The sequence below is a fragment of the Lepisosteus oculatus genome, chromosome 5 (assembly GCF_040954835.1).
Source record: "Lepisosteus oculatus isolate fLepOcu1 chromosome 5, fLepOcu1.hap2, whole genome shotgun sequence".
Lineage (NCBI taxonomy): Eukaryota > Metazoa > Chordata > Actinopteri > Semionotiformes > Lepisosteidae > Lepisosteus > Lepisosteus oculatus.
In genome coordinates, this window is record NC_090700.1 from 45,199,428 (window position 1) to 45,224,244 (window position 24,817).

Consider the following 24,817-nt stretch of genomic DNA (forward strand, 5'->3'; position numbering starts at 1 on the left):
GATTTGTCTTTAAAATCAGACTTCGAATAAACAAAGAAATGCATTTAATTTTGATATTAATAGTGCTGTCATTACAATGTCCTTTCTCAGGAAATGTCACATTTACATACTGTACTAGGATTGAAATCATTCAGAGTTTTGCTGCCATTGTGTATCCCCCTTTCTATTAAACATTATAACAATCAAGCAAACAGCAATATGCTTATGTGAGTCAATGATCTAACCCTCCATTCAAATCCGTCCAACCACTAACATCTATTTTTCTACATTGTTCAAATTCTACATTAATCTGAATTACCGTAAAAAGCCCTTTTAATAAAAACTATCCATTCCTGAGGGTTGATAGACTGCTTATAAGCAGTAAATCCTCATACAGTGTACTGTATATTGAACCGATTTTCACTCTTTAAAGTTTGGATTAATGAACTTGCGTTCAATGCTAATTTTTATGTTAGTAAAATAACAGCAGCAGCCTTATATAAGTAGGTTGCACCTAGTTATAGTACTGTTTTGAGTGGTTTTCAAATAAAATCAAATGCTACATGTTAGAAGTTTTAAATGAAACAGGTTTGTTTTTACAACTCATTTGGGGAGCAAAAATTAGGGGATGTTAATAAATTAAGAGAATGAAAAATAAAGCTTACCACAAGTTTTAAGTGAATAATTTAATGTGAAAGAGATAAATCCAAAACAGGTTCTGATAAAGGCAAGGAAAACAACTCAGAATATTTTGTAATCTGCCCTTTATTTTTCATTTGGAGCCCACAATTATTTAGGAACCTCAATACCCATCTGTATCTTTTAAAAGTTGAATCCTTTCAATAGGCTTCCTCAACAACATCTACTAATATTATAATTTCTCTTTCTTACTCATTAGTCAGTTGAGTTAATTACTGTACTTCAGAAGTTAATTGTTGTTTTCAGATCTGTGTGTCAGCTGGGAAAGGCCCTGTAGCTAAGGTCACCAAACCCAAACTTCCTAATTACCAATCATTTGTGTTTTATTCTTTGCCAAAATAATTGTAATATTGCGGCAAAGCCACCCTATTAGAGATGGCAAGCTGTAAATTACAGAAGCATCTCCTTAAAGTCCTTAAAGTAATTTCTTTTAAATTTAAAGCTATTCTGAACTAATTTAAGTTAATGTTGATGCTTTGTGTTAACGTGCTATCAAAATTAGCATTTTAGTTTTAAGTCATTATTGCAACATAAATTCTATATCATGGAGCATCAAATGGGTAATCAGGTAAATCAGAATTTATCCAGTGCAGTAGCTGTTATGAGTGACTTTCCACAACTCTTCATACAGCATAGCTACAGTACGTACAGTAGCTTTATCAAAAACTCTTCATACTTCGAGCACAGATAATGTTTTTGCAGGAATAACACATTTTAAAATCATTGAGATTTAAGTTTTTTTATGAACCTAGTATAAGCCAATACAATTTCCCTGCAACTGCTGTTAATGTTTGAAAACAAGGTTTACCTACTGCAGCAGCTCACAATGGTTTTAGCTACTGTACAGTATGTGCACCTAAAGGGATCACATGGAAGACCGCCCTTTGAGATCACAGCACCACAGCTTTATTGAGTTTGGAGGCAATTAAAATAATTGTCGTGCCCCCTGTTGTAATAAGTCTGCATTTTAATTAATTTACTATCTTTAATTAGCTTGACAGTACTTTACCAATGTGTTGAAAAGTTAAGAACTATCAGTCAACACACCAGGGGTAAACAGGAAATAAAGTAGTTGTTCCCCAATTTCAAGTATATTTTGCTCCAATGGGAGTGTTAAAACGATGCAGTGAACGGGCATTAAAGCAACTGTTTCATCAGTCAGCTTAAAATAAATTTTGTCTGGGTAAGCTATCCCTTTAATTACGCTGCTGTTCATGTTGAGCACAGTATCTTTTGGTGCACCTTATGAAAGCTATACCAAGTTCAGTGTGTATTGAATGCAATGGTAAAAAAAAGCATGTTTACTGTTTTGCTTCTGTTAAATGTGAACCTATCTGTGTATGTTCTGTGCCATATATTTCCTGTGTATTTAAACAACATTTTTCCTTTATAGAGTAATGCGAGTAGCCATGAGGAAAGCAACTGGATTTTACAATGTTTCTGGTCCCCCTCTAGGATTTATAGTTTTTGCCTTCTGGCATAGTAAAAACTAAGGGCAACTTTGAAGGCTGCTTCATCAGGTTGCTCAGGCTTGGCTGTCAAAACATTCTTGTGCACGCATGTGTGTGATAGATTACTATGGATTCTCAGCCAGGTCAGTTTTGTTGTACTTGGGAAAGCCGGTGACACAGCTTTGCCCTCCATGGTTTCTGCCCTACTCAAGAGCCTCCCATCTTACATACTGAAGATTTGCAAAGGAATGTTTACAAAGAAATTGGCAAATACCACAAAGAAGAAAGAGAGCAGTCAAAACAAAAAGGAGCTAAAGCTGACCCCGGCAACCCCAGTACGGAACCCCACTTTCTCTACAGCAATAAAAAGCACAGTCAAAAAAATCGCCAAATGTTCATCAGCACGCAACTTGTCTGTTGAAGAGGACGAAGGCAAAAACGAATTTTCACTGTCACCGACATTTAGTTACCGTGTAGCAATAGCAAATGGACTCCAGAAAAATCTTCTTTTAGTTAACAATAATGAAAATCTTCTTCAAGAGGTCTTATCAATTGATAGCAACTATTCTGACTCCTTGAGTGAGGTGAAAGTCGGCCATAGATTTGATGAACACAAATCTCTTACGATGCCTGTAAGAAGGAACAGAAAAAGTCTCAGCAGTCTGGCACCCTCTGATGGAAGTTCTGAGGGTGAGCGCACTCTCCACACATTGCGGCTTGGCGCATTGCGCAAATTAAGAAAGTGGAAAAAAAGCCAAGAATGTGTCTCTTCAGATTCAGAGGTAAGCAACTGGAAAAAAACTCTAGGTATCCGCAGCAAGTCCTTGGACAGGGCTGGACGTCAACAACGAACAGCAACCCTCGAACCGGGCTTCAGCTCCACAGGCTGCATCAGTCAGACCCATGATGTGATGGAAATGATTTTCAAGGAACTGCAGGGAATAAGTCAAATTGAAACAGAACTCTCTGAGCTACGAGGACATGTGAATGCTCTCAAGACCTCCATTGATGAAATATCCAGCAGCGTAGAAGTTGTCCAAAGCGAGATTGAGCAATTGCGATCCGGCTTCGTACAGTCAAGGCGAGAAACACGTGATATACATGACTACATCAAACAAATTAGTCACCAAGGTAACACAGTCAGTCTTAGATTTATAAATGTGCCTGAGGACAAACATGAAAAAGCTGAAAATCTCATTTACCAGATTTTAAAGGAGAAAATGGGTTTTGCAGATGCACACAAGACAATAAAAATTGAATTAGCCCATCGGCTGGGACAACAGAGGGAATGTCCTAATGCTAAACCTCGTCCAATAATTGTCTTCTTTGCCAGTCCCCAGGATAGGGATTTAGTTTTAAAGAAATGTTACAAACTGAAAGGCACAGGCATATCAGTCTCTACTGACAGCCTTGCTCATGAAGCTAAAGAGAGAAAAGACAAAGGGATGACGTCCTCCCAAACTTATGAAAGCATGAACATAAAGGTATCTATAAAAGAGAAGACTGAGCTGGATGACTGGGACTCAATGGACAGTGATAAAGAGCTAGAAACTGATTTAAATAGGAACAAATATGCAATCATTTCAAAAGCTTCATTCAAAACGAAATCTGACAAGAAAAAAGCAGACTCCCATGACAGCAGAACCCATGACAGGTCTGCTGATGGAAGTATGTATTCAAATGCGGCACAATACACTGATGACACTTTTCACTCATCTGGGTATGATGGTGATGAAAAGCAAACAAAGCCTTATTACACAGACTTGACCCCCGTATGGCTTTCCCAGAGTGATTACTCCACACCCAAACTTAGTCGTTCGGAGTCAGACTTTTCAAAGCTATGCCAGTCCTATTCTGAGGATTTCTCAGAGAGCCAGTACTTTAGCCGGGCCAATGGATGCTCTCTTTTGTCATCTTCCGATAGGGAACTTTGGCAGAGGAAGCAAGAAGACATGGCCTCTTCTTGGTATGCCAGTCCACCCAGCCAAAATCTGAGTCAGGAAAACCCGCCTTATGTGGAGCCGAATGAAGCAGAGAACACAGAAACTGTTGACAGTGGGGTGAGCAATGGGCTGGTCTGCATATCAGGTGACAGAAGCCACTACAGTGACTCCCAGCTCTCTTTGCAAGGTGACCTTTCACCTTGGAAAGACTGGCATCATTTAGAACAGGGTGCTGATTCTGGCCTTGACACTTCAACTCAGCAAAACATTGTTTCAGAGGTAAATAGTCCATACGATACCATTGTGAATACATTCCCAGAAAATATTACAAAATGCCAAGAGGTTGACCTCCAGTTTGAAGGGGAAGGAGAGAATTACATGACCTTAGAGAGTAGTTCTTCAACGTGCCCAGGCTTTGAGAGTGAAACTGCAAGTCAGCTGGATGCCCAGAGTGACCCATACCCAGAGTCAAATACAAATAATTTTTATCAAACCCCAAACAGATCCACAATCATGTACCGTAGTCAGAGTGAGATAAGGACCGATGATTCTGGGGAAGTGCCCAAATCATGGCATAGCAGACTCAGCATAGACCTTACAGATAAAACTTTTAGCTTTCCTAAATTTGGATCCACTCTTCAGCGAGCCAAGTCTGCATTAGAAGTAGTTTGGAACAAGAGCACCCAGAGCCTCAGTGCCACAGAGGATGCAAACAATTCCACATTCATGGGCCGATTTAGGACTTTGTCCCAATCAACTGCAAATGACTCCAGTACAACGATCAATTCAGACGTATATACGGAGCCTTATTACTACCGGGCAGATGATGCAGAATATAATGAACAGGCAGCTGACAACGAAACAGATTATGTCGAAGTCATGGAACAAGTTCTCGCCAAACTGGAGAACAGGACTAATGCAAATGAACCTGAGGAACAATACCAAATGTATGAGGCTTCTCAGGAGGGAAACTATGTGCTGGAATACGACTGTAGCTATGATGAACAGTATGATGTGCAGTATAGTGAGGAGTATGATGATAATGAGATAGCTGGGGACACACCTGAGTTTGAATCATTATATGAACAAGAAACAGAAGAAAAGGAGGATGAAAACCAAAATATCCCAGAAGACCCTTCTGAATCTCAACCCAAAAAAAGGATACGACCCACTTTCAAAGAAGCCGCTTTGAGGGCATATCGAAAACAAATGACCGAACTGGAAGAAAAGCTTCTTGCTGGAGGTACATGGTTAATTTATTTTAAGAAACGTTGCAGGCAGTTTCAATGAAAGTGAAAAAATAATGGCGCACACGAGGATTTAGGCAGTCAAAATATGAGTGTATACAATAATTAATGCATCAGGTATTATGAAATTGAAAAGTTACGGTGAATAATAATGAATACAGTATGTAATGAAAAAGCAGCTACAGAATGATCTAAGTCTTTATTGAGAATTTTAAAGGAAATTTTTGATTAGGAATACATAATTGTGCAGTAGATTAGCATTATCACATTGACTTATAATATATATATATAATATTTGGAAGGAATGATTCATGTACTTGAGTTTAAAGCAATGGTGGGCATGGCAGTTTTCATTAGAGGTGACTGGAAACCCCAGCATCTGTTACAGTAGCACTGAGACATGACTAATCGAGATGAAGAAGGATGGACAGGAATGGTTCAGAGAAGATACGATTCAGATTTCTTTCATTCACTTTTGATTTTCTGTTGAATGATTAATAATATTATTGTCATCGTAGAGCAAGGGCTAAGGTTTTAATACGTGTTAAAAATTGACTTGTACTTCTCCCTGTAATTGATAATAAAACAGACAATTTCCAGATGGTCCCAGACAGTTCTTGGAAATGTTTCTCATTTCGATTCTTCCATTGAGAGAATAGAAGCATTTTGTTGTTAATCAGATTTGATTTTTAATCAGCACTGCTTGATATAATTGTAATACTGTTTTAATGTAATAAAATGCAAGTTCTTCTGGAGGCCATTAAGTGTTGCGGAAAGGAATAACACAGTAATTCTGTTTCATACACTGTTTAGTATTCACCACTGTCTGTCCCTGGAGGCTTAAGATTATTTGGGGAATTATTTTTTATAATTTTTATTGGAAAAGCATTGGTCAAAGTTGTATCCCTTATTCCCCATATGCTAATTGTTTCTTCATCCCTCTCCTCCTGCTCTTTCATTCTTGTTGTACTCCTGGTCAAGGAAGGTTTGATTCTCATTTCAGTATTTTATTCTTATATATATTCTCAGTTTGTATTCATAACCAGTAAAGGGTAGCCAGTGAGCCAAATCAAAACAAAATAAATTGAAGTGTGATTCTGCAGATTCTACATGGTTCCCTTTTGATTTGTAATGTTTTTACACACACAAATATATCTGTTGTTTTATAGTGGTGGCACAGTATTTCACTTCTAAAAACCCCACACTATTATTTGCTGCAACGCTACTTCACACTGCTGTGCTTTCATCATCCTGTCTTGGTCCTGCTGTGCTTGTGGATTTGTTTTTATCAGCTTTTAATGTCTGGGCTGCAGCACAATGTCCTGGGTTGGAAGGGTTGTTGCAGTTATATTCTGAGATCTCCCTACTGTGCTGTGTGCAGATTTGAATTTTGGAGAATTGTGGAAGGAGAAAGAGTAGAGTTATTCTGAATAAGTTAATTTTGCTTTTGAAAATGCTATTACACATAAGTTCAATCTTATTCTACATGCCTTTTCCAACAGGTTACAGGGCACCATGTTTATGTGTGACACATTTTTTTCATTGCAAAAATTCAGTTTTCATTTAGATAAAATTGTAGATGAAGGAAAGTCTGTTTGCAACAGGTCCATAGTGCATAATATAGATGGTTCATTTTGCTGATGCAAATCTTGTAAAGGAAAGCATAGCAATTGAATTCAGAGAAATGCATTACTCTGTGGTCATCTATAATCTAATGTGCAAAAGTGTACAGTGTACATCTACTGCAGTTTAATTTTAAAATCTGGACTTAATTTCTTCTAGATGTTTTGGACATGCAGTTTTTTTTTCTTGCATTATTTTATGGACACAGGGAGGTCCTTATTATTCTTTGGGGTTATTGACCACAATCGTGTACCTACTGTATGGCAAAACTGCTTACAAAGGGGAAATCTTTCCTGTAAGAAAAATGTAAAATGACTATAAAAATGTAGATACTGTATCACCTGAGGAATGTTTGACTTTTTAATTTGTCATTTAAAACTCTTTTTCCTTTGCAAACATTTACTACATAGTACAGAACAATTTTAATATAAAATATTTTACATATTTATTATTAAATTAATATATTCTACTTTAAAAGGAAACAGCAACAGTAAAAGGCAATGTAAGCGTGGGGAATTTTTCCATATTTCTCCAAAGATTCAGCTACTGTACATATGTTTGGAGAAACGTTACCTTTATCCCATTTATGATGTATTTAAAGGCTTTATGACATTCAAATTTCTTTGCCTTGTTATATATCTTCTTAGTTCTTCAGAAGAAGATCATTAAAAGTGAGAAATTACTTGATCAATTTGAATTTCACAAGCCTCAACTGAACTCCACGTGTGTTGCTGTTCTTAAATAGTATAGTTAATTTTGTCATTTAAAATACATACAATACAAAAGAACCATTTTGAAAAATATTTTGAGGCCCATGTGTGAACAAGACTTGGTTACTTTATATTATAACTGCTGTATGTCCTGGAGGCAAGTATGAATGAATTGTAAATAACAGATGAGATATTACACAATATAACATGCTGCTGAAAATGTGTCATTGTAGTGCAAAAGAGAAAATTAGGTTTTGTTTTATTCAGATGCTCCTTTCACATTTTCTGTCCATTACGAATAGATTGTTTAAGACCCTGAATGGTTCTCACAACAGGGTAAGAAATACCTCCTTTTAGCCTGAGCATACTGTACAAATTGAGGGATTCAAGTCAAAGCATGAAGCTTACGCTTGGCAAAAAGATATCTTAATCAAAAGAAGGCCAGTTACTTTATTTGTACATTTTTATACTTTTATACAGTGCCTTGAAAAAGTATTCACCCGCTTCCAATGATATCAATTCAAGTAACACTTTTAAAGTAAATATTTTAAATTGGAACTTAATTTGTCGTCCATTAAAGCATTCAGTTGTAGAATGCAGGTTTTGATTGAAAATAATTTACTTTAAAAATGTGTGCATACAGGACAGTTGTTCAACAAAATGGGATATCGTTGAAGGTGGTTAATACTTATGCATGACAATATATAGAGAGAAGGCATGTACAGTATACTGTATAAAATAATCACAACCTCAGATAAGAAATAGTTATAGTTAGGTTTGCTGTGTTTATGCTAAGTGAACAATACCAGCTGTGTCCAAAGATCACTCAGACACAAGCATGCAAACAGTATGGCATAGCCAGACGGAGGCTTTTTATATGATCATAGGGATGGTCGCCCACTGAATCTGTAAAGCAGCTCCTAGATCATCAATGTATATGATTAACATTGATGTAGTTGTTTACACAGGTCATCCGACAGATTAACTGGGATAAAATACAGAATAACAGGACATGTACAGTAGATGGAACATCAACAGTTACCCGTGCCTTGCATGAGCAAGAATTATTGAGTAGAAAGATTAAAGGGAGTAATTTACCCCTTTACTGTCAAAAATAAATAAATAATGGTTTTCTGTTTCATCTTTTTTACATCACAAAGATAGTTGTTTTTGTCTTCTGTTACATAATGTGGCTCATTAAGCAGGGATTATAGACCCTTACTGTATGTGTAATGATGACAGTGTATCACAGAAGCAGAGCTACACTAGGTAGAGGTTAAAATAATAATGGTAAATACAGTATAGTTTGTTTAACATTTCTTCAGGAAAATATGGGGTACTATGTTTGGTTAAGCATTTTTTTGGCTTGTGTTGCTTCATGCTTTTGTTCTCTAAAGTGATCAGTTTTAATATAAATGACTGGCGCTGCCTTGGTTACCAATCCTCTTCAATCAGTCATGTCTTAATGCTGTTTTTTTTTTGGAAGATTGATTATATTCTGCCCTGACTTACTATTCCTCTCTTCTTCATCGTCTGAATTTCAGCACCTTGATATGATTGTTTAAGATCATACAGTACTTCCCTTTACAATTTAATTATTCAAGTAATTTGCAGTGGTAAACGTCTGCAATGAATCTTGAGAACAAGAAGCTAGTTACTGGGTGGAACTGACAAATGAAAAATCTCCCAAGGTATGACACTTTCTCCTGTATGTGTAGAGATCAGGCCACAGCTAGGTGACTAGTTTACATTATCAAATTTAGAGAAAGAAAAAACTGGAATATTTATATATCAAAGAATAAGTTTGTTAGGCAATACAGTTGAACACATTTCTCTACGCGGTGCTATCTGTCCTTCAGTCCTGCAGATTTTGTCATTTAGAGCTCCTGTATTCCTTGGTTACTTGTTTTCAGCAGTAACAATAGATGGTGATTTTTTCTACAGAGGTTGCAGGCAAAGAGGCCGCTTTGGTTGTGATATATCTCTGGTGATAAATGATCTGGGGCAAGCAACAAAAATTCAATATATTATACAATTTGTCATTTAATGGTATAATCTTTATAGTATAGATCACTAGAAAGCCAAATATTTTTTTCCCACACCAGTAGCAAAATGTTATTTAATGGAAATTAGGAGAGAAAGAGTCGGAGCAACTTATTCACGTATTGAACTTCAAAGCAAGTCTTCTTTTCCCTTGGTTTTTATTCCATCATATTGCAGCTGTTTACTTGTTTCTTTCTATCCAATGCACTGCTGCTGTAATACAATGTAGTAACAAAACAGGCAATTGCTTATCTGAGTTTATTCTTGCTTCATTTGAATCACAGAGGCATTTCAAGTGCTGTAGACCACCGGTGAGTTAGTTTTAGTCCAATGGCAATTTTCAGTGCTGATATAGATAAATATATTCCTCAGGTCTGTAATGTAGTGTAATGTGCAGGTACATCTCTGCCTGATATTCCTGAAGTTCCTAAGATTTAATAATTCAAATCAAGTCTTGGGGGGCACATTTCTATTCCTCCTGGGAATTTCACAATGAGGCAATTAAATAAAGATTATGATTTTATAATGAGTTAATGATTTTATTCTTGTCATACATAAGAAATTATTTTACAGTTTGTTCAAAAATAACAAAAGCTGTAAAAATTGACAAATGTGCTGTTTCGGTGTCATCAATCACAGTCTCTTTTTATGATGCATTACGTTAAAATCATTTGCATTCAGAGACAGTTCCATCCAGATTAATTAGAAGCAGTAAACTTTAATGAAGCATTGATGTGCAAGTGCACATTGCCATGTTCAAAATGTCAGATGTCTAAGCTGTATAAGAGAGACCCACAATGGTAGTGAGATTTATTTTTCAATTATTTTCTAATTTAAGGAATTGATTTACTCAGGAAAAGCACAATGTGATTTTTTATATTAATTTTACTGCATACTAGTGCTACAAAGAGGAACAGTTTTTTAAAAGAAAAGAAAAACGAACATTTTATCATCTATTGCTGTTGTTTATTTCTGTTTATTCCTGTCCATCCTGCTCATTTCAGAGGCTTTGTAGCGGAACCTCAATGGGCTGATATTTCCTGCCAGGTCAGTATACACTTCAGTAGAACAGCTACTGGAGTGAGATGCTAATTCTCATTCCCAAGGGCATTTTCTAACCAGGTCAGCCTTGTTTAGAATATTCATTTTAGTATTGTAGTAAGCACTCTTGCTGTATTTCTTGCTGGTCCACTTTCTCCCTTCATCACTTGTTGTTCAGAGAAAATGTCAAAAGCGTTTGGACCAAATTTGAGTTCTGTTTGATAATTTCAATTGATGCATTAAATTAAAGATCCAAACAGTGCCCAGTGAACACAATGCACCACAATGTGCAAAAATTAAAAATGTTTTGATATTGCTTTGGATTTCTGGAAATGGAAAATATCTTATTTTTAACTGCTGATAAATATTTACAGTATATCTTGTTAGTCTTCACAGTGTAATAGCCTGTACTGTACTATCTGGAGTCATGTTCTGTATGCCTCCTGTTCTTATTGTTCTTAATTGGAGAGCAGTGTCAGGAGTGTTCTATGCCAAATGGGTTTGCAAAGATGTGCCCCTCACTTGTGGAGGGTGGTACCCTTTAAATACTCAATATTTGTACAGTTTAATTATCCCTAGGGCTGTTTAATCCACCTCATTGAGAATAGTTTATGAGATCCCACAAGCACACTTTCTGGTTCATTGCATATTCCCGTACTCTGCTGTTCTCCTGTGGCCAGATAATTCTCTCCTTCCCGTCCATCTTCTACTTTGTCACTTGTTTGCACAAGCAGTCCCAAACCTATTGAGCTGGTAGGCTTCCATAGTTGCTGTTTGGTCCACAGTATGGGTTTCCTCTGGGTGATCCGGTTTCCTTACACAGTCCAAATATATACTGGAGGGTTTATTGGTCCTGGTGTGAGTGTGTGTGCGTGTAGTCAGTGTGTGCCCTGTGATGGACTGGCCTCCCATCCAGGGTGTATCTCGCCTTGCGCCCATTGCTTGCTGGGATTGGCTACCCAAACCTTGTATTGGATAGAGCAGTTGGAAAATGGATGTGTGGAATCTACAGTACTATATTACATAAAAATTGCACATGCTTGTTCTTTGTCCTAATATCAGTTTTTAAAGACATGTATTGCATAATGCAGTCAATTAAAACAATGACTTGGACAGAACTATTTAATATACAGTAGCTGTGATCGTGTCTTCTGGATTCCTGTTGTGCTGAGCAGCTCAGAATTTCAGGTACATGTCAAAGAACCATTCCTTTCTAAATATAATTTCCATTTATACCAATCAAATTTTAAATAAGTGTATAAACAATAGTTTAACAATAGTGTTGTCTATAGTCCTTCACACAAGCGAGTCTGATGAAGATATTTATTTTTCAATGCAGATGAACAGATAATGTTAAATGGTATCTGCTGTAATGATACATTTTATTGTTACAAAAATCAATCAAAATCATGTAGTCAGAATGCTATGATAATTGTGTCTCCACTGCCAACACACACTATCTGTCTAAAATGTGTTCTGTAAATGTCTATCAAATGCAAGCTTGACCATCTCTATTTCGACTGAATTATATTTTTGCTGTTGTTGATTTACATCCTTCTCATATATATTGAATATTGTTAAATTACAATATCACTATCAAACCTCCATATCAATTTTTGTAGATTTACCTCCTTGTATGTCTCCTGCTGGCATTTTAGCACCACATTATTGCAAAATGAGATGTTTGCGGTGCACTTCGAAGTTAAATTACCCCGGCGTCCTGGCCAAATTTCCCATTGGCCTTTAACAATCATAGCCTCCTAACAATCCCCCTCTATAAATTGGCTTCATTACTCTGCTCTCCTCCCCACTGATTGCTGATGTGTGGTAAGCCTTCTGGCGCACTATGGCTGCCGTCGCATCATCCAGGTGGATGCTGCACATTGGTGGTGGTGGAGGGAAGTCCCCATTACCTGTAAAGTGCTTTGAGTGGACTGTCCAGAAAAGCGCTATATAAGTGTAAGCAATTATTATAATTTATTATAAATTGGAGGCATTTCCTGATTTAAGCTATGGATCAGTTGACAGACATATTGGGACTCAGTCAAAGACTTCATTAAAGATAACTCTACTGTATTTGCCTCACACTTACATAAATCTAATCTTTACAAAATTACTGAATTGGAAACCGAGTTGGTTTTTCTACAATGTGATCAACAACTCCTTTTTAAGGTCACTGCACGGGAAATGAACCTTATTATAAAATAATTAAATTCACAGTTTAGACATTGTGCTGAATTTCCTACAGTATATGTACTGTAGATCTAGGCAAAAATATTTTAATGTCAGTTGACCCAGTGAATATAATGAATATTTTGCAGATATAGTATTAATGGTCATAAGTTCAACTGAGGGGGAATTACTAAGAGATAAACTTCAATTTTCATACTTTCTATTCTTAATTATACAGTTCACACATCCACTTTGATCAGGGGTAGTGAATGAGATTTCTCCAATTTCTAAATCTATCCAGTCTTTCTCCTTCGGAGTCAGCTGTTCTAGAGGTGTCTATCTCACTGTTTGTGCGAAACAATGCACTTCAGCACATTGTAAGAGGAAATCTCCTAGCATTTGTGGCTTTCTGTTTGCTACTGATTAGGACCTTTTTTCTTGTCAAAATAAATTAGGCAATTAAGGAAGATTCATTTTTGCAGGCTGTTAATACTGCCGTTATATTCCTATTATTGCCAAAAATAAATATTACTCACTTTGTGTGAGCTATCATCTCATTTCACTTATTATCTCTGATGACAAACTATACACTAAAGTGTTGTTGTTCTATCAGGAGGATTACATGTCCAAATTAGTTCAACACAATTAAGCACATATCATCAAAGTGCATCTGGCCTCTGATCACTTTCACCATCTTCTCAACATTATACCTCCAGCTGTAGTCACAGTCTCATTCTGTGTTCTCCAAAAGAAGTCTTTTGATTGTCTGAAGTGGTCATGATTATATGGTTTTAGGATTATTTAAGCATTCATTTATGAGATTGATGTTTGCTAATTCTAGGTTGCCCACTGTCACCTACATGGTTTGTCTTGTCTTTAAAAAATCTATTGCACAGGGTCTTTATCAGTCTATTAGTTATATTTACATTCCTGTTAATAATACTCAACATAGTACAGTATATAGCTCCATGTCATTCAATTCAAAATACTTTCTTCATCTTCAAGGGGCTTGGAAATATACAGTATGTACAGTAGATAATATCTCCCACTCCCTGTTGCACATCCTATATTTAATCGTTTCAGTGATTTATATGAGAATAAAATTAATATGTTTAATTAAAATGGTCTAAGTTTGCATTACATCCATTAAGTTTTACATTTGAAAATGTAGGTCTGGTCAAATAATTCAGGTATCTGTGGTATTTTTATATACTTTTTTTACGTCATAGCAATAAACAACTTTCATTATATTTTAAACTGATATATGCTGACTCAACAGATAAACTAATTTCCCCTATTCTCTTCAATCTCACATCTTCATAATAAAAATGATTGATTAAACCTCCAACTGTATGGGTGTAACAGGTGTGAGCTCACACCTGAAGAAGGCTTCACGGCCGAAATGTGTTTTCTTTCTTCCTTTTTCAGCATGGAATAAACCTATTACTTGTTCTTTTTTAAGAATGATTGACTTTGTCTGCTCCAGGACTAGTAATTGCAATATGAGCTTCCAGGCTCTTCTTTCTGTCTATACTTGTCTCTCCATTTCTCAGTGTGTGCCTGAGGGAAGAGTTTGTCACTGCATAATCTGTTTGACCCCACTGACAAAACAGAGGTGTTGGCTGTTATTTATTTATTGCAGGACTTCATATTATCTGGAACAGGGACTAAAATGTCACAGATTATGCCATTTTCTGCGACGATATAAAGTAAAGTAGCTTGAAGCGGATCATTTCATGGTTAGGATTTCTGGAGACACAGAGCGTATCTGAGACTTTGTAAACAGTTTCATTGAAAATTGTCTCCTAGGCTCCTGTGTAAGCTATGTCCAGGAGAAGCTGTGAGGACCATTTAACACATGCTTAAGGACTGGCCAGAGGCATTTAAAATCTGGAAACAGGTGTTGTTTTCCTAATAATTTAATTGAGGTTTTTCCTTATTCGTCCTTGGTAGTTTTACTATGTATACGATGGTCATTTTGGATTCTCATAGTGGCAGAAACAAATCTGTTTGGCTTGGTTTGATTGCAGCTAAGAAGTTGCTGACAATACCTTGGAAGATTCCACACTCCCTGTCTTGGTTTCACTGGATCCTGGTCTTTCTTGCTAACATTTCTGTGGAATTGTCGACTGCTAGGGCCAATGGTGCCAGTGAAGGCAATACAATTCTAGTACTTTTTAAACCTTAAAATATAATGTATAGAATTTTCCTTCTGTACTAAAATGGCTTAGATGGAGCTAGAATGCATCCTCTCATCTCTGTCAGAACTGATACATTTCATGACTATATTAAACCTTAATGCTTGATTGTGGTCCTACATGAGCTTATTACCGACTTTTATTTAGAATCTTAGTCTCCCATTAAGTTGTCTTTTTCACAAGAGTGTCCTGAAAGGATAGCACAGTGCATGTCTACAAGCAAAACATTTCACTGGAAGAACAGATACTGGGGTTTCCAGCTATAACTATTTTCTGTTTTTTGTTGTATTAATATAGTACTACAGAAAATCTGACTTTGTAAAGTTAAGAAATTATACTTTTCTTTTTGTGATTGGTTTCTATGCTGTATTGTGTCTTGTATCGAAACAAAATTTAGCAAAAACTTATGTAGATTAATTTGTTTCCATACGTACAGTACGGTATTAGTAAACACTTTCATATAGAATTACAAACTTCTCTTCCAAAATCCGGTACTTTGGATTAATTCTAAATATTAGGTTACATTAGATTATTCCAAAAGCCCTGAACAACCACCAATCAATGAGATACTGCTGCCTTGAGGAGCAGAGGAATGAACATTTACTTTATAACAGTGCAACCTACAGGTTTGTATAGGCTGTAAAGGATTGTCAGATGTGTCCCACCATATCTATCCTTATCCTTTTGCTTGTTTTTGCCTTAAAACCTGTATTAAGGAGGAAAAGGATGGCCCAAGACCCCAGAGCAGTATAGACAGCAGATGAAGGGATTACAGTAGCTCTTCAGATGATGCAAGCAGAACCATACAGTAAATAAGGCAACAAACAAGGGAAGGAATGAGAGTCACAGTTCCTAACTGGAATTCCTGAAAGAAAGGATTCCCTTGGAGAAAATGCTTAAGGATACCAGGGTAAAGGGCTCTTATGACTCTTATAGCAATAACAGAAATATGGAGGGGATAACAGAGAACCAGCCTACACCAAAACAAGAGTGTATCATAAAAAAAATCAATGAAATGAGGGGGTGCAGAGTCTGAACCCACTTGCTGAAAATGTGGTAACTCACAAAGATTGAGCAGTTCTGCAGTTAACTGTTAACAGCTCAAGCAGACAGCTGTTAAGAGCAGTTTATGCTTTTAAGTTCACTAGAAGGACACTGAAAGTGAATCTGTCCATCTTAGGAGAAAGAGCTAGTTTCCAATAGGATATTAACACAGTCAACAGTAAATAGTAAAGGTTATTGAGGTAGCAGAGATAAAATAAGATCAGGGTTGGATTAATTTTCACATGCTGCGAGTTAAGGAAATAGGAAGAGCACAATATACCACTCCTGTATCCTTACTGGGGAGGGGCAGAAATGGGGACTCACTCATCCACCTGGTGTATTGGCAGTGCTGGTATAAATGCTCAGCCAAGTTCAAGATTCGTTCTAGAATATACAGTAAACATGATGGTTCCTGTATTCAAAGTAAGCATTGTGAATATATGGCCTTCTGATGTGAAAAAGACTGCAAAAGCCATAATGACAAAGATATTTATGACATGTTTAAAGTGATAGATTGATTAAGATGACTTAGTATTAATATAAATCCTAGTTTTGGATCAGCAGTATAGAAATATAAATTGTAGACTTTTTAATCCTTTTTAACACTAGATTTGGCCTTCTGATTATAGCATGATATAATGCAGTCTTGAGTGATTGTTTCCTTTGTTTTGAGGTAATCAGTGTCTAGAAAGGTAAAATGTAATTCAGCCAAGATAAATGTAATTTGTGAAACCCTCTAATCATCTTGTTTTTTCCATGCCTTCAAATTATTATTCTCTACCTCGCAGCAAATTTGGTGGAAAACTTGCATGTTTTTTATACAGCAGCTCTGAAGTCTGAAGTGTTTTATAATACATTTAAATATGTAGTCACCTAGAGTAACTTTATAGAGTATTTGGTTTTTTTTTAGCTTAAGCAGTATTCCAATAGAAAGGCACAAGATATATTCCTTTGTATATCTACATAGGCCATGTGATTTAATAGCTAGGGATTACCATAGAGGATATAACTTTGTTTAAAAAATAAAAGAAACCTATATTTCCTGTTTTTTTAAAAAAACGGTTTTAAAAGTTACTCCATGTGCATCAGGGTCTGCCTTGTACCGTTTAACATCCTATTCTTGAAGCAGCTCCTTTCTAACATTGTGTCCCCCTCTCCTTGGTTCTCTTTCAGATAGCAGTTCTGTGGATGCACAGGTTTTAAATTGCTGTTACTCATCTTTCATTTAGGCTCATGTGTTTTTTTTCTGTTACCATTTTTGTCAGTGTGTTGTGTGTGACCATTTCATACACTCATCAGAAAGTGTTGCATGTCTCGTGATGTTTCTTTATGAATCTGGTTTTTGGAACATTTAAACATACGATGCATTTGTAAACAGGACAAATCCAACAATCTGTGAATTAATTCTGACATAAAATACCATTTTCAAGCTACTGTACATGGGCTGGTTCAATAAAAAGTGATATGACATTTGTGTTCCAGTAAAACCTTGCTTTACGTATTGTAGTTTCAGCTTTCTGACTGTGCTCTGAATTATTACAATGTTAAACTGTATTTCAAAATTGTATTTATATAAAGTCATATATGCTATGTTTAAGAAATCAAGATTATACAGAATTGTCTCTGCAAAGGACTGAAGTATTTTATGCTGTCTTTCACTGAATGGATATATCACTTTTTTATCAGAACACATTGTTCATGTTCAGAATACGTATCATATGTATGTGGTACAATATTTGTAAAACATACAGTAAGCAGTCCTTACTTCCCTTGTGGGAAACTGTGGAAATACTGCCTGCTGTGTTATTAACTTAAAAATAAAATTAGTCATTTCCCCTAGTTTGCCCATAGTGAATGTCAGGCCCAAGAAGTACCTGAATAATGTTTTAAGATGTGACCTATAAATTAGTGAAGAATAGTATTAAAGTAACATTTTATTATCTCTTTGAAGGCCCGGCTAGCACACGGCAATGCTTTGGATGCATCAAAACTTTATGGGCTTCAGGCTTCTGGAGGGTAAGTTGCATATTTATTGAAATATCTATGGTAAGCAAAAATGTGGTAGTTTTGCAGGTTATTGCAAAACTGAAAAAAAATGTAAGTGGAAAAACAGAAATCCCATGTAACTGTCCATTACATTCTGGTGTCCTCACTAAGATCTACTTTAACGTGTCTGTTGTAGACATTTTGTTACTTCCTATGGAAGACTCATATTTGTAGCCTATTTGTACATGCATATAACGTAAAGGAAAGGGGCATAGGATAAACATTTATAATATGTATGTGAGGCTGCATTTCTATGTAGATAATTGCAGATAATCTAATGATGCTCCTGTGGTATTCATAGTGTTGTACAGGTAGTCTTCACTCTGAGAAGTGAATACATAGTGATTCTGATAAAACTTAGATCTGTGGTAGAAAGAGATATTGCATAAAGAATACATTGTATTGTAAAACAAAAAGGTATAGTACAGTACATCTACTATCATTGTTATAGCTCCAGGAAAGGGGGCTGTAAACATCTGTTCCTCAAGCATTTATACTCATGTTGTTATTCATAGGAAGAGATATTGGTTTATTGTGATCCAGCGGTTCCTCTAGTGTCTGTCAAATGCTCAGGGAGCCCTTTGACAACAACCTGCTCTCGAATAAAGTGCTGCGTTTTTGTAGTAGCTCTGATGGCTTATTTATTAATTTTATATAATACTGCTTGGGAGGCATTTGGAAGAATTGCAAAAAGAATAAAATACTTTACTTTAGATGCTATAAAAACAGTATACCCTATGGACATTTTAAAGGTTGAGGTGTTTTTAAATTAACCATAATTAACTTTATTTTTAAACTGTTCTTTTAGAGTCTCTATAATCTGTTCCGTATGATATTAAATGCAAAAGTATAAAATAAAATATTACAGAAAAACAAATTCTAATAATAATCAAAATGTATCTGGTTAAATGAACTGGCATGGATAATTCATTTCATATTTAAAGCAGATGATTTGGAAGCAGCTGCTAGGAACTGTAGATTTCCTTTTTATGATTCTTGAGCCAACTGCTCCATTAATCTGACCTTTTGTAGAGTCCATTGCTGGGGAGCAGATTGTCAATTAAAGACACCGCTCTTCAGAAATCTGAGTTTTTTTCTGTACCACCCTAGAACCCTAGACATAAACCTTCAACATCATATCCTTCAGATATAGTACAGCTTCAGTAACTCTGATATTTTCAGTTGTTTCAGTAACATATTTAATTATATTTATCTAATAATTATAAACTTTATCAGAAATGACTGATTCATTATGTAATTCAATCAAAAATGATACATCATACAGTAGTTACCTAAATTAACATTTACGAAAATCCCAAAGATATCTGCAGTCCAGTATATTCTTTTAAAATGGATTACTATAATGCTGCTTTGATTCTTGTTCTTATGGATTTCTGATGCAGATCAAATTAAATAAAACACAATGTACTGTTTTCCATTGCTACTGATTGTCCAGTTAAAGCTGCTTACATTTATTCTGCAGAAACATGCTAAAATGTTGATGGTGGTATGGGCAGCTACAGTACCTAAAAATTCTGGTTTCATACTAAATTCCAAATGCTGTCTAGGTGTATTATGAGGTTGTCTTCAGCCCATGTTTAGCTTAGTTTTATACCTCAGTTCCCCATATGGTGCATACAGCATGAACATTTTGTGTTAGGTAAGCAATTACTTCAGTCATTGTAATAAAGCTCACTGAATTAAATTTGTGTTTGAACAACAAATGTTTAGCCACAATGTAACAGTAAGGTGCATAATCTTTAGTAAAAAATAGGATTTGAATTTGTTTAGTTCTGTGTTTCACATGATCTGGTACTAGAACATTTATTTAATTTCAATCTGTATAAATTTAAATGTCACTGTTAGATGACCCCTAAAACAAGACTTATTCTTGTTTTTTGCACGGCTACACCACCTTGCAATTATAAAGCGAGCTATGCTCCTTATTTACTTGCCAGGAGTTCTTTTCTTCTCCGAGAACCACCAGTGCATCCATACCAGACAATTACCATAGATGATATACCGTTTATTTCAGTCTATTATTCCACCCATTACACATAAAACAGTTCATTCACCAAATGCTCTTATTGACACACCAGTAGAAAGAAACCCCATGGAACCCAATGAAACCCCATGGAAAGGTTAGTCCCACAGAATTATTTTCTGGAACCAGCTCTGGTAAGTGACCTGTGACACCAATGAACAGTGTAGTCCTTCAGTGGCGCTTAGAGAGCTTCTCCTCTCCTGGCTTTCCAAAACAACATAGTTCTTTCAAGTTCCCCCTCCCCACCTTCATTTCCCCTCAGTCCAATAGCAGGTGGTGAGGGGGTGAGATGAGGGCGGAGACTTCCTCAACTGTTCCCTGGTGTCTGCATCCTCTCCTGGGACCACCTGCTGCAGTCCGTTCCACAAAACTCTTCTTCCAAAAAAGATTCACTTTCTGTTCTGACTGGGACTTTTTATCCCTTTGAAACACAAGGGCTCCTTTCGTCTTCCCCCGGGGTAATGTTTCATTGATCGATCAGTTCCTGTTCTCAGGCCTTACTCTCAAAGACAGGCCCAGTCAAACCAGTTTGCCAACCTAGTTTATGTTTCAAGAGGGCCTTTGATCAGTGCAATAACTCCAGGATTAGAGCATCAAATAGAATCGACACCAAGGTGTCACTGGCCCATCAAGGCAATTCACATCCGTACAGCCTTCCACACCAGGTTTCCAATACCCAAACTTTCCAATCTGTGACATAAACTGACAACAGGAATAGTAAAACATATTGTGTTTGTCTTTTACTAAGGAAATTAAAATGTGACTTTCTTCAGCAGAATTAAATCTAAATTTATTGCCGGCTTTTTCACAGAAATAAAAAGGTTTAGGGAATAGGTGTGTGTTTTAGCAATACACTATGTTTATCATGGGAAATGAAGAACAATAGCAGGTTTTTAATACGGATTTACACCTTACGCCTCTGGATAGTGCTGAAACAGCTTTGCGGAAAATATACAGCTTCTAGGCAGATGAATGAGAAAGACAACTACCATGACAGGTGGTTTTATTTTGTCTCTTGAGCTGTTTCAGACATGATTGTAGCAATTTCATAAGAGGCACAAAGCCTTGAGATAATTTATATTTTTTATTATACAGTATTTTTAATTTTCTAAAATTACATACTTTTATAAAATTATAAACAAACATATTCAGGTAATTAACGAATGTGCTGTTCAGTATGTTTCAGAATTCCACTCATTATAATTTAAAACAAATGTGTTTTCAGTCTTTCAGAAATGCTTGTAGAGGTACTTTGTAAATGCACTGCTTTTAAGAAGTGTTTTTTCTGTAATGTTAATGAATGTATGGATGTTTGTGAAAGGTTTGCAGCATGTACATGCAAGATAAGCATACAGTGCTTTGTTGCTGACATTGCTATTAATAAAGATTTATTGTGTTTACCACTGATATAAACTTTAAGCAGTCACTTAAGATGAAGTAGACAAGACAAAAAGCAGTTCATTATTTTTGTTTTGCCCTCCCAATTTAGAATAGCCACGAGCTTTATACCCCGTAACCGCACACGGGGAAGAATGAGCAAGCAGGGGGAACACAGCTGCAGCAAATGGACGAGAGAGATGTCCCTTATCGACTGCTCTGCATGCCTGAAAGCCTCCATGTGGTCACAGGGGGCGCTATGTTGCTGAGAGCGAAGAGAGAATTCTGGCGGATTAATCCCACCTTTCTCTCGGTGGTGTTCAACAAATTGTGCACCATCACTGGGTGAATCCCAGTCACAGTCAGCTAGTGATATGATCCATATTTGAATCATAGAGCTCAGGCTGTGCTGGTGTAAGCACACTGAGCCACTTTGGAGGTCTCTGATATGACTGTTTTTCATGGAATGGATGTAATTGGTCATTTGCTGTGCAAAAATGTGATGTTACAAAAATGTAAGTTAGGAAAAACAGTAAGGAACAAAAAATCTGTGATTTATGTACCCAAAGAGTACCCAAAGGTTGCTCATTAAAGGTACCGCTGGTGGTTCCCAACTCGATTAAGGTGACAGTTGTAGATGCTGCATCTTTTGGATAAAGTATTAAACCAAGGACCGGGGCACATTGTGGATATTACAGATCCTGAGAGTGTGAGTGTCACAGGTACATCCGATTGATTGATTATAAAGTATGGTGTACATGGATCTGCCTCTGAACCCAAAACACATACAGTACTGTGTATCACTTAGTATCATTAGGATACATCAGTGCATTGGACTTTAAATTCAACAAATAAGATCTGTCTTCCTCTATAGCATAATGGCAATACTTATACTATTGTATAGGTGTAGGCTGTTGATCATTTCCTTTTATATTTCCATTTAGCCTCTTGAGGAAGAAAAACAACATGTACTTTAAAATGCTGTCATGAAATAATGATGTCGGACATTAGAAAATTAAATGTTGTTTGGAAATTTAATACAAGAGAATGAGATCATAGAAAAAGACTTTCCTTGTGGCTAGGGTTTAGCCAGAGCCTTATCTTTTATAAACTATTTAGCAGAAGTGACCAAGCTAGTGAATATTCCACTCAACCCAGGCGATCACAGCTTGGCCTCTACAGACACCTGCTCATTAGGATTTACTGTGGCGCAATGGGAAAATGAGCTCAGAATACTTCCGCCTCCGGATAGTACCTGATAGGAGGCTGCTAATTCCCGGTGACTGGCAAAAATACTCTGTTTTATCTTGGCAGGATTGAAACTGGGGAAATCCCTAAAGCATCCCTCACCTGGCACATTATTCAGTATCCTATCCAGGGATTTTGAGAGGAAATGTCAACTACTAGATAGCAAACTAATTGAAAGTTAAAGAAAATGTGCCCAAGTTTTTTTTTTCTAACCCATTAAATCAAACTAAAAATACCTGTTTAGTTTAGAAATCTCCCATCCTATGTGGAAGTATGGAGATCTTACACTAAATCATTCTCTTCCTAGGCCTGGCAGTATTCTTTATGGTATTGACAGTATGCCAGATTTACGGCGAAAGAGGACGATGCCTATTGTTCGAGACCTGGTGAGTTATCCTCTTCAATGAGAATGTTTTGATTTATTTTTAAATCGACCTCCCCTATGTGTATATACTGTACTGTAAAACATATGGGATTTTAATCTTGCCTGCAACAAATCTCTATGTTTCTCTATAAAATCAGTCTAACAAAACTAAATTCCCTTTTCATTTTCAATCACCGTAACCAAATAACATACATAACATAGTACATTGGATAATTATGGTGCCCTAGAAAGCACATGGGGAATTAATTATTACTGGAACATTATACCATTGATAGGCTGCAATAGAATGCAGTTCCTTTGTACAGCATGCTGTACTGACACCATAATAAATTCACTGTAGCAGAACTGAATTTATTTTTTTTGTTCAGTTCTAGTCAATGGGACATTCTCACATTTAAATGAGTTACTAATAACAATTACCTAAATAATTTTGGGAGAAAGTGTCTACTGTATATACGGTATGTCTATTAAAGCTGCTGGTGATAACATGATAACAGCGGAGAGCAACCAAACGGCACAGGGTTTGTATGACTTAAACTGGACTTAAAGTGATAGCTCTTATTGTCTCTGTGAAAAGAGTTACTGTCGCTATAAAAAGGAATTCTGCAGTTTTTGTTATAAATGTCACCTCTGTGCCCACAGCTTATTTGTGCATACAGGTTATTCTTTATTATTTTCAAGATCATTTCAAGCTTATTGTGTTGTAAATGTATATGTGGTTAACAGGGTACCAATTAGTAGTTTAGAAAAGCTACATGCTTGTAAGCCTTATTAATGCAGATAAATGTACTGTGCAGTAGCTCTGTCATTATAATTCCAAAATTGGTCATTTTAACATAAAGCTTCTTAAATTACTACAACTTAATATTAAAATATTAATTATTTAATTTTCAATTAAAATATCAAAAATATATATCCATCATATAATATTGTATTACTTATAACTTAGTTCATAAATCACTTAAATGCAGTATCTTCATATACAGTAGTGTACATACGGTATAAACTGATTGTTGATTAATGCTTACACCATACTCAGAAATCTGTATAAGGGCAAAAGTTGACGCTGTATTTGTCCATATCTCTCATGAAATTAAAAACGAACATTTCCTGGTAAGTATGTGTTGTTGTTTTTTCTTTTCCTTTTTTAATTTTCCTTTTTCGTTTTTGCGGATGTGTTCATCATTTGAACATACCCATGCCTACTATGGGTGATATTTTTCAGTGAGTTGTCAGGGTTCCAATCCTCCCGCAGTTTGGTCTTTTTCTCTGCTCAGTAGGATTTTTACGAGTGAAGCTTGAAATTTTGACAACTCAGCCCAAAAATATATACGAGGACTTCATTGAATTTTGAGTAAGAGTGCCCAGGCTTCTAAACCATATAAAGGTGATGCAAAAGTAAGCCTTTTACACCCCAGATGAAGTCATTACCTATAATGGGTTAGATCTGGAAATGTTTGTTTATCTGTTCGAAGTTTTCTGAGAATGTGGCAATTGGCAGAACAGTTGCTTCTTTGCAGTAACCATTGATATAAAAACTGGAGTTAAACTGATGGGAGGTGAGGGT

General features: G+C 36.2%; 1 protein-coding gene across 2 annotated transcripts in view; it reads left to right on the top strand.

Moving 5' to 3' along the window:
• LOC102687210 (protein unc-13 homolog C) overlaps nt 1-24,817 on the top strand; it is a 141,985-nt gene that overhangs the window by 3,750 nt on the left and 113,418 nt on the right. For both annotated transcript variants that reach the window (XM_069190521.1, XM_069190522.1), the window contains exons 2-5: nt 2,072-5,315; nt 17,324-17,346; nt 18,102-18,166; nt 23,173-23,251. In XM_069190521.1, the coding sequence (XP_069046622.1) occupies nt 2,321-5,315; nt 17,324-17,346; nt 18,102-18,166; nt 23,173-23,251 (3,162 nt within the window). In that variant the 5' untranslated portion in view covers nt 2,072-2,320. The remainder of the gene's footprint in view (nt 1-2,071; nt 5,316-17,323; nt 17,347-18,101; nt 18,167-23,172; nt 23,252-24,817) is intronic.